The 11,956-nt window shown below is 51.9% G+C and overlaps 1 protein-coding gene across 1 annotated transcript; it reads right to left on the bottom strand.

Moving 5' to 3' along the window:
- Positions 1-2,150: 2,150 nt before the first annotated feature.
- Positions 2,151-10,282, bottom strand: TNS4 (tensin 4). Its single transcript, XM_024193393.1, has 11 exons — positions 9,852-10,282; positions 8,958-9,382; positions 7,726-7,812; positions 6,846-6,965; positions 6,332-6,424; positions 5,931-6,008; positions 5,048-5,119; positions 3,797-3,965; positions 3,196-3,264; positions 2,860-2,886; positions 2,151-2,280 (listed from the first exon to the last, which is right to left on the bottom strand). The coding sequence occupies exons 1-11, from the start codon at positions 10,271-10,273 to the stop codon at positions 2,151-2,153; spliced, it is 1,692 nt and encodes a 563-aa protein (XP_024049161.1). The 5' UTR covers positions 10,274-10,282.
- Between the last annotated feature and the right edge of the window lie 1,674 nt (positions 10,283-11,956).

Genomic DNA, 11,956 nt, shown 5'->3' with positions numbered 1-11,956 from the left:
ACTGAAAGTCGCAGAAGTGATTAAATTTTGTTTAATCAAAACAGCATTACAATAACCAGCAAAGCTGCCAGACAGACGTTCCTACGTCTTTATAACTCCCAGAAGATGTGCAAAAGGGGCCGGAGATCAAAGCTGACTCGCTGGCGCCCCCTGGTGTTCTAAACTGGCTCATCCCTCAGCGCTGGACTCCAACTGCGGACTCTGGCTGCGTGTGGCTCTTTATTTGTTTGCAACAACGAAAAAAGAAAGTCTGGAGGAATTTGCAGTTGGTGCTAATTGGCTCCCGTGTAAACCCCCTCAGCGGAGAGGCCGGCGACCCAGCAGGCATTGTTATTACGTGTTATAGACTCGGCAGAAAGCGCCTCCGCACCAAAAGGCCAGGTTGGGACGGCCACGTGGCCTGGCCTCAGAAGAGACTCATTTGGGGAACAGACGACAATGGAGCTTTTGTAGGGAATTATCCCCTTGACTCGTTATTCCCCTCGGGTGAAATTCAAGCCTGTGCAGAGAAACAGCAGACGGGCTAGGCACCAGGTCAGCCCCAGTTCCGGGCGAGGCTGGAGGTCTGGGGGGCCAGTGGCGAGGGGTGCTCAGTGCGGGCTCAGGAGACCAGCGTTGGATGCCCTGTTTTGCAGCTCCCAATGAATCGGAACGAGAGGGAATCCGTTCCCTAGCCTCTCCACTCAGCGACCGGAGAGTCCCGAGCAATGGATCACACGGCCAGAATGGAGCCCTTTGAACTCTTGCAAAACAACAGATCTAGTGGATTCTATTTCATAATATATCTTCACTGAAAGTCTAAGCTCAGAATACCCCCCCCCCCCCCCGCTGTTACATAGAAATGAGTGCACGGGTTCAAGAACGACTTCCCCTGGAGTTTTAAGGCTCCTGCCTCGTTTTATACTCGTTTGCATCTGACTCGGCTAGACATTAATGTGATGCACTGGGTCTGGGGCCTCCTTGTGCTGAGTGCAGTACAGAGCGAGAGGTCGCCCTGCAGCGCAATGGGGGCCCCAAGGCCCAGCGGGCGCCTTTTGGGCACTGCCATTATAGCAAAGACAGACAAAGAGCAGGAGGGGAAACTGAGGCACAGAGCGGTGGAGGAACTTGCCTACGGTCACACAGCAGGTCAGGTCATTGGCTGCCAGGAGTAGAACCCAAGCCTCCAGAGTCCCAGTCCAGGGCTTTAACCACTAGACCCTGCTGCCCCAAGCCTTGCCCCTAATTGAGCCTCTTACCTACTGAAGTCACCTGCTTCCTTCAGCACGTGGAGCGCCCCAGAAGGAGGCGCCGCCAATTTACATCCGCTGAGGATCTGGCCCAGTCTCCTCCAAAAAGCCAATACATTTACTGTCATGAAAATAGTGTTTATTTCTCCGCTCGTCATGATCTGGATATTTCGATCTAGGCTAATCCAGCAAAAATGGCACAAAAATTTACCAGCCCTGGCCAAAAAAAATCTGCTTTGCCCAACATTTCAGACACAAACATGTAGGGAGCCAAGTTTTTTCAGAAGCAGCTTGTGATCACTGGTGCCTTGATTTGCAGAATCCACTTGGAGGCTACTGAGAAGGGCCTATCGGTCTACGGAAGGTCCTCGCCTGGCCCCTGGTACCATTGTAGCAGGGCACCGTTTATCCTCACAAGACATCTGTGAGGTCGGGCGGTGCTAACCCGGACTTTTGGAGGGTGGGAGCTCAGAGCCCTTTAAGGGTCTCAAATTGGGCACCCAGAAATCAAGGCATCACTATCAAAAATCTTGGCCCCAATATTTTCCCTGCCTGTTAAAGGACAAAATGACTCACCCCCGATGAGTGAGCAAATAACTTTGCAAGGCAAATCCAGCCCCTCACACACTCATCCACCATCTGACCCGCCGTGGCTTCCTGCAGGCTGCGATATATACATGCAAGGCATTCGGCATTTCCATGTGATTCCTCATCAGAGATCTTGAATGAGATCTGATCCCATCAGCGCCTCCCAGGACTGAGCAGGGAGCGTAAAACCTTCCTCTGAAACTCCGGACATCAAAGTACGTAACAAAAGTTATAAATAGGAGCAGTTGCCAAAATGCAACAAAGTAGCAACAGAACGGTAGGAAGCGGCATCCAGGTACTGGCAGCAACGGCATCTGCATAGGTCTGCATCAGCTACTGCTCTGGGAGGAGTTTGCTGAGAAAGTCAATGACGAGAGAAGCCGGCTGCACAGTGTCGTACTCGGCAAAGAGATGACAGAGATTCTCGGCATCCATTTGGCTTTTGGCGACAAAGCCAAAGATCCTTTGGGAACGAGAGAGACCAAAAAAAAAATAAAAAAAGGCCTAGTTAGCCTGCGTTCAGAAATGGAAGAGAACAAGCTGAAACTAGCCGCAGAGCGAACTAGCCATCCCACCTGGCCCGTTCCCGAGGAAAAATCACACTGCGGTAGTGCTTCTCGCCGTCACCCTCCTGACTATGGAACATTCCTGGGACACAAAGTAGAGTCCTGGGGAACTCACTTCCTGAGTACTGAGAACACTTGGGGGGAGGATTAGGGACTGGACAGATTTGCTGGGCTCTTTCCACTTAGGGTGAAATTCACCCCCATGAGAGGGACAGCTGTAGCTATCACTGAGATCTTACAAAGCTTGGCTCTCTATGGGTAGCACTTGTATCCCCCTTCCATTCCGGAAGGGTTTTGTTACAGAGCACTGGTGAATTCTCCTAAATCTGTAAATTTCGTTTCTCCTCTGATCACTGGGGTTTTAATTTTTAAGTTTAAGCTGCTGTTTGAAATGTGTCTGTTTAAATACCCAGAACCCCGTAACTAAAGCCACTTTCCTCCTGCGTTTTCGGGAGGTTTCTTTGGCCGAGGCTTACCTTGAAGACTTGCAGTACTTTTGCCACCTGAAAGAAAAGAGATGAAGAAACTCTCAAGAGAAATCCAGATATTGAATGTTATTAGCTGCGTATAATTACTGTGTAACTAGAAAACTGTTACTTTTACTGGGGGAAAAAGCTTAGTCTTTTCTGAAAATCTGGAATTTTGATCAGTTCTTTCAATTCTGACATTCGACTCAGGGCCAGTCCTTGGTCCCATCCTGCGCCCACATGGCAGTTATTTTCCATCGAGGGTCAAATGACCACTACAGCACCCAGCCTGCTCCCTGAATAACTTCACTGCCCCGACTTGCAGAGCAGTTGGTTGCAACTTACTTTCTGTTCTCAGGGTCCATGCTACAGAAGCTGAGGGCAGCGAGGGGATAGTGCCGTCGGAAAAACACCCTGCAGAAGGGAAGAAGAAGAAGAGAAGGCTTTAAAAGAGGCGGTGCCTGGATAGCTCAATGGGGGGAAATACACTTCTGCAAAATCAAACCCCTCTTGGTGAGCCGACAAGCCCTTCGGTGCCTAAGGCTGGGTTCTGATCCATCTCGGCTGACCAGTGACGTGAATTTAGCGCCCAGTTCTAGCTCCCCAGTGGCACTACAGTGGCTGTGCTCAAAGTGGAATCATGTCCTATACTATTCAACGTAATGGGTCAAATGCAGCCTGGGGGTTACGCCTCCAATGACAGACGGGATTAATGTGTAATTTACACGGGGCTTGCAACATTGTAACTGGGAAGAGACTTTGGTCCCATTTAGGAGAGAGAATTCAGGATTAAGATAAGGAGGTTTTATGGAGCCCTGTCCCCATTCACGCGGGAATCTAGTCACTCTGCCAGCCCTGACCAATCCACAGCTGCGCTGTTATAAGCACCGCCCCAGAAATCTAACGCCAGCATCTCAGCAGGCCCGTCCCAAAGGAGCATCCTTACTTTCTCTGGACGTCGGTCAGGGTTATTCCTTGCTCGGTCACTTTGAAGTGAACGATGGTGGGCGTGGGCGGCGTCTCCAGTTCGAAGGTGGAGGAGACGGCTTTCTGAACCGCTGAGGCGCCGGTCAGCGTCTCCACGCTCACCGAGTTGAGGTACAAGACGTTGCAGGCTGCGAGGGAACAGCACAAAACCCAGGTCAGCGCCACGCTGGGTCTGCGGCCCCCTCCCGCCGGCTTTGAAGAGCGATCAGGGCGCTGTAGGGGACCAGCGCTTTGTTCTGTGTTTGTACAGCTCCTAGCACACTGGGGCCCCTGCCCATGGCACTACAGTCAGACCAATAATTATGCTACATTTCTCTCCCTGATCCTGTGCTTTCACCCGCAGTGCACCCATTACTGACTGCACACTCAGGACAGGAGAATGGCCTTTATATCCTGCTAGCCTTGTCTACTCTGCGGCTCAAAGCAGCCACAATGACACTACCCCAGGACCGCCAAATCCCAGGTGTTCAGAAATCATTAGTCGGGCCATGAAAATCAGGAGATTGGCTTAAAAAATCAGGAGATTTTATAATGTAACAACTGTCGGGTTCTTTTCCTTCGCCTTTGGAGGTTTGAGCGGTTGGGAGTCACATTTTCAAACGTTTCTCAATCATGAGAGCTAGCTACTGCCTTTGCCTGAGAATCTCAGCTTGCATTAAAACAAGTCACCTGACTCCTGGAATTAGGGCTGCAAGAAAAACACCAGGTACCACACGACTTGGGATAAAATCGTGCGAACTGGCAACACCGCTCCCCTCCCACTCCCCCAAGCTACGGGTCCTGGTCATGTCAGCTGCCCCTCGGCTGCTTCTGTGACTTGTGTCAGAATTTGTCACAAGTGTGAAAAAAATATCTCAGTGTCGGGTGTGTTAAAAGCAGGGCCAGCTCCAGGGTTTTGGCTGCCCCAAGCAGCCAAAAAAAAAAAAAAAGCCGCGATCGCGATCTGCGGCGGCAATTCGGCGGAAGGTCCTTCGCTCCGAGCGGGAGTGAGGGACCGTCCGCCGAATTGCCGCCGAATAGCTGGACCTGCCGCCCTTCTCCGGAGTGGCCGCCCCAAGCACCTGCTTGCCAAGCTGGTGCCTGGAGCCGGCCCTGGTTAAAAGTGAAATCACTCCGCGCGGGGTGAAGTCCAAAGCCCTGGAGGATGGCGACAGGTTGTCCCTCCAGCAAATAAAGCCCAGAAGAAACCTGGTTTCTTTCCTTTGCTCACCAGCAGTTTTCTTCATTGCAGAAATTGCAGATTCCAGGGGGGTCTCAGAGCTATTTTCTCCACCAGCAAAATCTGTGCAAGCAACAAACAGAACCGTGAGGCGTGGGGAGAGCAAGCAGCTCTGAAATCAACGCTTGGCCAGGGGTGAAACTCACCTCTGTTCAGGGGACACAGGGCCCAGGAACCAGTTAAGTCTTAGGGTCTCTGCACACGGGTGAATTTCACCCGCTGTGAATAAGCCACATCTATTCAGGGATCCAGGGACATCCCCCACCATCCCTCTCCTCCTCTTCCAAGCCCTTCGTGTCTGTGTCCCCCGTCCACCTCTATGATCTGACCCCTCCTCGTTCGTCCACTCTGCTCCGCCTTTCCGGCCAGCTCTCCAGAGCCCTCTGCCCAGCCCACGGGTCTCTCCACGGGCTTATGTGCACCCCAACCCCTTGGACTGCTGCAGAGGCTGCTCGCACCTCTCTCTCGCTCTGGGTTTAGCAACTGCAGCCAGCGTGCTGGTATCGCTGCACAGGATTCAGAAACCGTGTCCACAGGGCAAAACGTACGTCGTCTGCTCTGCCCACAACCGGGGAGGTATTGGCCAGTTTTGCTCCTCACCCATCACCACAGCGGCACTTACAGCTGCCAACCATTCATGCCTCTCCCTGACTCCCGTCCCCACCTACCAGTGCTGTCCCCTGTTCCCACTGATGCATCCCCCATGCCCTACGTGTGCCCGTGAGCAGGCCCCCTTCCAAACTCCGGTTTTGCTGGAACGGGGGCGTAGCTGTGAAGTCCAGACGTGTCCGCAATGTCCACCTAGCCGCCCCCCACCCCCGTCGCTAACTCCCAGCATTTCTTCCTGCTGGTCTCCTCCAAGTCGGACCCGTACCTTGTGTGGGGATGGCCAGCTTGCAGGGCAAGGCTAGTGCTGTCATGGCGTGCTGGTAGACGAAGGCAGACAGGCTCCCTGCAACAGAGACAGCGAGAGGGCTTACAGGACGGCAGGGACAAGAGACCCCACCAGCTCCCCCGCTCTTCCACCACCCTCCCCCTCATCTCAGCTGGCCTGAGTGAAGACGGTGGCCTTGGTCTAATGTTTTTTACCCATTGTATTTACAGCTCTGACTGGTCATGCGACACACGCTGGGAAGTGTGTGCAACAGGCATTTAAGCTGCTTCTTGTTGCTTACTTGTACAGCACCAGGCACAAATGTGATCAGGGGCCCGGAGCTACCGTAATACACGTAATACACTCCTGTAACTTCCGCTCCACGACAGTAATATCCTTACCAAAGTAGGGCTCCTCGCTGGCCCCTTTAAGGTGCACTCCTTTGGCAGATGACTCAATGAGGAAGTGTCGGACCTGGTCGCTGCTGTCATCACCTTCAAGCAAAATACAAGAGAGGCTCTACCACAATCTCCAGTGTTACTGCCCACCATGTTTTTGACCCTCCACTTTCCCTGCATGCCTCTGGGCTGGGCTGTAATTGCACGACACCCTTTAGTTCAGCTCTACCTGCAGGGTGGGATTTTCAAAATGCCATTTCAATTGTGCTTCTACGCCACCCCAAGGCAATTAGGCACTGACCCTTACATCCCCCTGCAGCCTTACTTTGAGGTTTCAAGTGATGTGTGGCCCTTGTGCTGACCCATCAGGGTGAATTTTACACAAAGATCCAAACTCGGGGGTCCTTAATCGAGCAAAACTCTCACTGCCTATTGGCTCCGTTACAAACTGCTGAGCCTGGCGTATACGATTCTCCTGGGGAGTTTAGCGCTATGTTCTTAAGGGGCCTCTCTGTACCTGTCTTGCAGCCGGATGGTGAGCTGAGAACCTTCATCGCCAGCCCAAACGACCCGCGGTACGACGTGCTGTCCCGCATGAGGAAAGCGCCTGGTTCCGCCTCCTTCAGAAGTTGGATTGCTGAAGGCACACAGGAGAGGGTTACCCATGCAACACAGGCGGCATTTCAGCATTTCTGAACTCAGCATTCCCTCTGTCTAGCGCTGTAACCATCCCCGGGGGGCAGTGACATGCAGCGGGGTGGGCTTCAGGGTGCATACTAGTATTTTCTTCATGCATCTGCAACCCATGCTACCAGTATGGTGCTTTGTCTCCCTTTAGTGGCTAGACCACATATACCCATTTAACGAGACTGCTAATGTTAGGTCCTCCGAACTAATGGACCTGCTTCTTTAGCAGTTGCCTCAGGCAGTAGAGCCTCATTGAGCTTTTAAATTCAGAGGTCCAGGCTCTGTCCTTGCAGAAGACCTGACCAGAATGGTGTCACTGCACAGGGGTGATTCAAGAAGCATTCAACTTCAGCCAGGATCCTTATCCTGGGAATTGAAAAATACAGGCGGCCCTTTCCAAAATCAAGTTGACTCAGCTGATCATTAGAGAGGGGAGCGTATTCTCCTCAACTCGGACAGCACAGACAGAGGGAAGACCTGATGTTTCCTGAGCATCATCTCTAGACTGGCGAGTGCCTCTTCCACTTCTGTAACACCAGCTTTTATTGGGTTAGGATGCAATTAGGAAATAAGTCACTATGGGACCTAAGTGATGCATAGAGCTTCTGCTGGTCCTCTGCCACCCCATCAGATGAGCAGCTCTCCAAGAGCTATGCAGAAGGGTAGATTTGGGAATGGGATAGGCCTAGCAATGTCTCCTCTCCTTTTACCTTGGTCCCTTGTAATGCTTGGCTTGAACCAGTATTTTGACGTGTCCATCACAAACTTCATGGTTGGCTCACCATCTCTGGAGGGACCTGCAAGAGACAATGGCATTCCCTCATGCATGGCACATGACACGAACCTCTTTCTTTGCAGAGAGGCACAGGCATGTGTTATAGGTATTTAGATCCCAGGGATTCTCTTGCCTGGCATCTTTAAGGGGAGAAGAACCCTAACAAAGACTGTTTCTCTTTTAACTGAGCTTGGGTTTAAATGTTTGCTCAAGTCTTTCAATTAGAACTTCCTCTCCGGTTCCCAGCATAATTCACTCTCCACTTCATTATCTTCTTGGCAAACCACAGTCAAGATCAGAAAGATAACAGGCCAGCTCCTCAGCTGGTGTGTATCATCCCAGCTTCACTGAAGTCAAGAGCGCTATGTGGAAAGACATCCCTCTTTTCTTTCCCATGAGAACCCAGAGGAAGAGTCTCCGTCAGGCGCTGCCCCCGTAAACTATTCCAGAGAACAATGGCCCAGTTGTTTACTCTTGAACTAGGAACCTTGTGTTTCCCAAACTTTTGATATCTTTAGATGGCCTCCAAAAACAAATGGGGGCAAAAAAGTCTTAGCACTGAAATAAGGATGAAATTAAAACATTATGGGTCACATTCTCAGCCAGTGTAAATAAGCAAAGGTCCATCTGCTTCATTGGAACTACCCTGGTCACACGAGCGGAGGATGGGACCCTATAATTGTATGGAACCTCATCGTTACCAGATGTTTTTAACACCCTGACCCTTTTGTAATGAACAATTCCTGGACATTTCTGCACACAATTTTCTGCTGGAGAGAGTCTTCATTTATATGCCATCTTGGTCACACTTTATAGTGGGGTTCCAATTTATGAAGGGTTAAAAATGATGACTAGATGTTTCAATAAATGATCAATCAATCATTCTAGATCTTTAGAGAGTCCAACACGTTCTTACAACCATGACTTATAACCATCTCTAACACCTCTGATGACGGGGTTATCACCCTCAAGGACACAACTTATCATATCTAAAATATCTATAAGTGTCTTATTAACCATTTATAAATGAAAGCTTGATTGGAAGTGGAAACACAATCTCCAGTTTCATCCTGTCTTTCCACCTCGGTAACCTAGTGGGATTCTCTGTGTTGGATAACTTCGCTCTGAAACAGAGAGTGGTTCCAACTCAAAACAGGCACAACTTACCGGCCGAGGAGAAGGAGAGAGATGTTTCAGAAGAGGTCTTATTCAAGCTGTTTATCCCTGAGGAGGAGCTGGAATTGGGTGGAATTGTCTGCTTGACGGAACGCTGGAAGTCTTTGCCCATCCTGGGAGACGTCTCGCCACGTTCCAGACATCCGTTGACCAGCAGTATGGGGATATCAGCCATGGAGTTAACAATGGACGGGGGACAGCTGTTGGCATGTCCCTTCTGGAGTGGCAGGGAAGAAGAGTTGTTCACTTTGTTGGAATTGGAACCCGGGCTAAAGGCATCTCCAAAACGATCGACTTGAATGCCGGGGGAGGCGAGACAAGGGCTGCCGAAGGAGCCGACGGATAAGGGGCTTTCCGCTGATCTGTGGGCAGGTTGGTAAGAGTCGGAGTCATCGTTGAGAAGCGACTGGGTGCTGCTGCAGAAGAAAAGCAGAAGGTACAGGGAAATTGGAGGGCTTGTTCTCCAGCTGACGCACTGTGCAGCAAGCTAGATAGAGGTTGCCTGGGGGTGGGGGGGGGGACCTTGCCTGGCTCCTGTGACATCAAATCACAGCATGAAAGCTCACTTCCACCCCAGGGGGAAATAAAGTCAGCTCTCTCTTCTGTCCTTTCCTCTGCTCCCACTCTCCAGTCTTCTCCCGCGAAGGGCGGGATGGGGGCACTGGTGAGCATTAGGGCATCTGCTGTTGCCCAGGAGAATGCAGCACTACTCTTTGGTGGCATATTCGGCTCTGAATCCCCCAAGAGCTTACTGCCCATCCCCACCCACCTGGCTTCTGAACGGGGCCATCTCCATAAAGGTGGAGAAACTCTCTGCCATGGCTCGTTCTCTGCGGAAATACACCCGAGCCGCTGAATGCCCAGACATCACAAAGGCAGATTTACCTTCCAAGCATGTAACTGGTGTCTGATCCCGGGCTCGTGGAGAGCACGGAGACCCTGCTGGTTCTCTGCGGAGCCCGCCCAATGTACAAAGCCTTCCGCAAACTCTCCAGGCCGGGAGAGGTGGCCAGGAGAGTATTTGGCCCATAGGAGATGCAATCCTTCTGACCACGCTGTGGGATGGACACACATTCAGACACTCTGTAGCAGGTCTGGGGGGAGCTCCCAGTGGGTGGCTGATTTTGAGGAGCTGCCCGGTTGCTGTCAGGCCCGGAGGGGCTTGAGAAGACAAGACTGCCGTTCGGGGTGCAGTTGTCCCGGGCTAGCAGGAAGCAGCTGCCTTGGGGTGACATGGAGAGCGGAGTGACGCAAGGACTGGCCGAGCCTTGCATGGATTCGTGGCTCTTGGCTCGGGCAGGGGTCATTTCGATGTACTTGATCTCTGGAAACAAAACGGGAGGAGTTAACAATAAGGTATTTGGGCAGGTTCATCAGCCAAACCTAGGAGGAGAATTATTATGGATTTAGGCTGCAGTTTCCAAACCACCTAGGGGATTTTGATGCACAGTTCCCATTTACTGGGCCCCCAAATCCCTTAGGTAGCTTTTGGAACCTTCGCCTCATAGTGACCGCACCTCGCGGAGTCAATCTGGATCAGGCCCTGCGTTCACACCGAAGGTGACACGGTCCCTGGCCGTGAGCGCAACCGACAATTGCAAGTGCAAAGAGAGCTTGTGTTTGATGGGAATTTCAAACAACCCCCCGTGCCCCACGCAAGCCCCACAACGGTGCTCTTCAGCGCTAGTGCTTAGATGCAACCTCCACGCTTCATTAGACCTGGGCTGTGGTTAATTCCCTTCTTTATAGACCCCCTGGGGCTGCAGGTGTTGTGTGGCCATTAGCCAAGGAACAGGGAACGTTACAGAGCCGCTTCCTGCCAAGGTTTTGAGGAGCCCCTTTTTCCCACGTCACAAGGCCAGGCCTTGCATTGCAGCTCCCAGAAGCAGATTCCTAGCTCCCCTCTCTGAAATGGTGACACTTCGCTTCTAACTCCAGCCGGAATGCCCCGCCCCCAGCCTAAGGAGAGCAGCCCCCAGGAAGGCAGGGTTATGCACGGTCATCTCGGAGAGCGCAGAGCCCCTTGTGATGATTACATGTTGATGCCTGTAGCAAAGGGCGGATGCTTCTATTTGTCTTCCTTAAGCAGCTGTTCTGTTTGTACCTGACTAAAGAAAAAAACGTCTGGCTACTCCCAAGTGAGTGATCACATCAGACTCACGGACAAAGGGCGTGAGAGGCGGGATGGGCTTTCTGGCTCCTGCGTACCGCTTACAGCTCACCTGGGGCACAGGCCCCGTGCTTGGCCGTGTGCACAGGGTGTATTTCTCAGGCGTGGCTGGATGCTTGGAGCATTGGTAACCATGCCCAGAACCGGCGCGGAGCCATTGGTGTGCAGAGCGAAGCTGCACATGCCTAGCTGATCAGCTCATGGGCTGAGCATTCCTGCAGCAAAAGCAGCCAGAGCCTGGGGCAGGGGAACAGCTCGGTCGATTCCGTTGTCCCAGTTTGGGCAGGAGTCCTTTGGTTCCCAAAGCAGCTCTTAAGGCGATTCAACATCTCTCAAGTATGTGCACCCCAGTGTCCCTCCCAGAACGGCTCTCCCTCTCTTTCAGGGCTCATGGGACACCCCCAAGAGAACACGTACGGATTGGTATATTGCTGTGTCTGGCCACACCCTTGTGAAGGGGAAAGGTTTGTTTCTAAGCAGATCTAAGAAAGCCTAACAGTAAAAAGTAGATTTCTGCACTCACACGAACCGGCTTTCTTGCTCTGGAAGTTAAGAGTGGAATCCCGGGTTCTATTCCTGGCTCTGGGAGGGGAGCAGAGGGTCTAGTGGTTAGAGCAGGGGGGACTAGGAGATGGGGTTCCTGGGTTCCATGCCCAGGTCTACCACTGCCTCGTCTGACTTTTAGCACATCATCATTTAACCGCTCGGTCCCTTAGTTTACCCATCGTAACCAGGGATCAAAAGAGCTCACAGGCAAGGGGGATCGTGACCCTCAATTAGTCAATGTCTGTAACTTGCTTTGAGATCCTCACTGAGAAGT

The sequence above is a fragment of the Terrapene carolina genome, unplaced genomic scaffold (assembly GCF_002925995.2).
Source record: "Terrapene carolina triunguis isolate 2854851 unplaced genomic scaffold, T_m_triunguis-2.0 Scaffold193, whole genome shotgun sequence".
Lineage (NCBI taxonomy): Eukaryota > Metazoa > Chordata > Testudines > Emydidae > Terrapene > Terrapene triunguis.
This window is presented reverse-complemented; position numbering and strand designations above follow the sequence as displayed.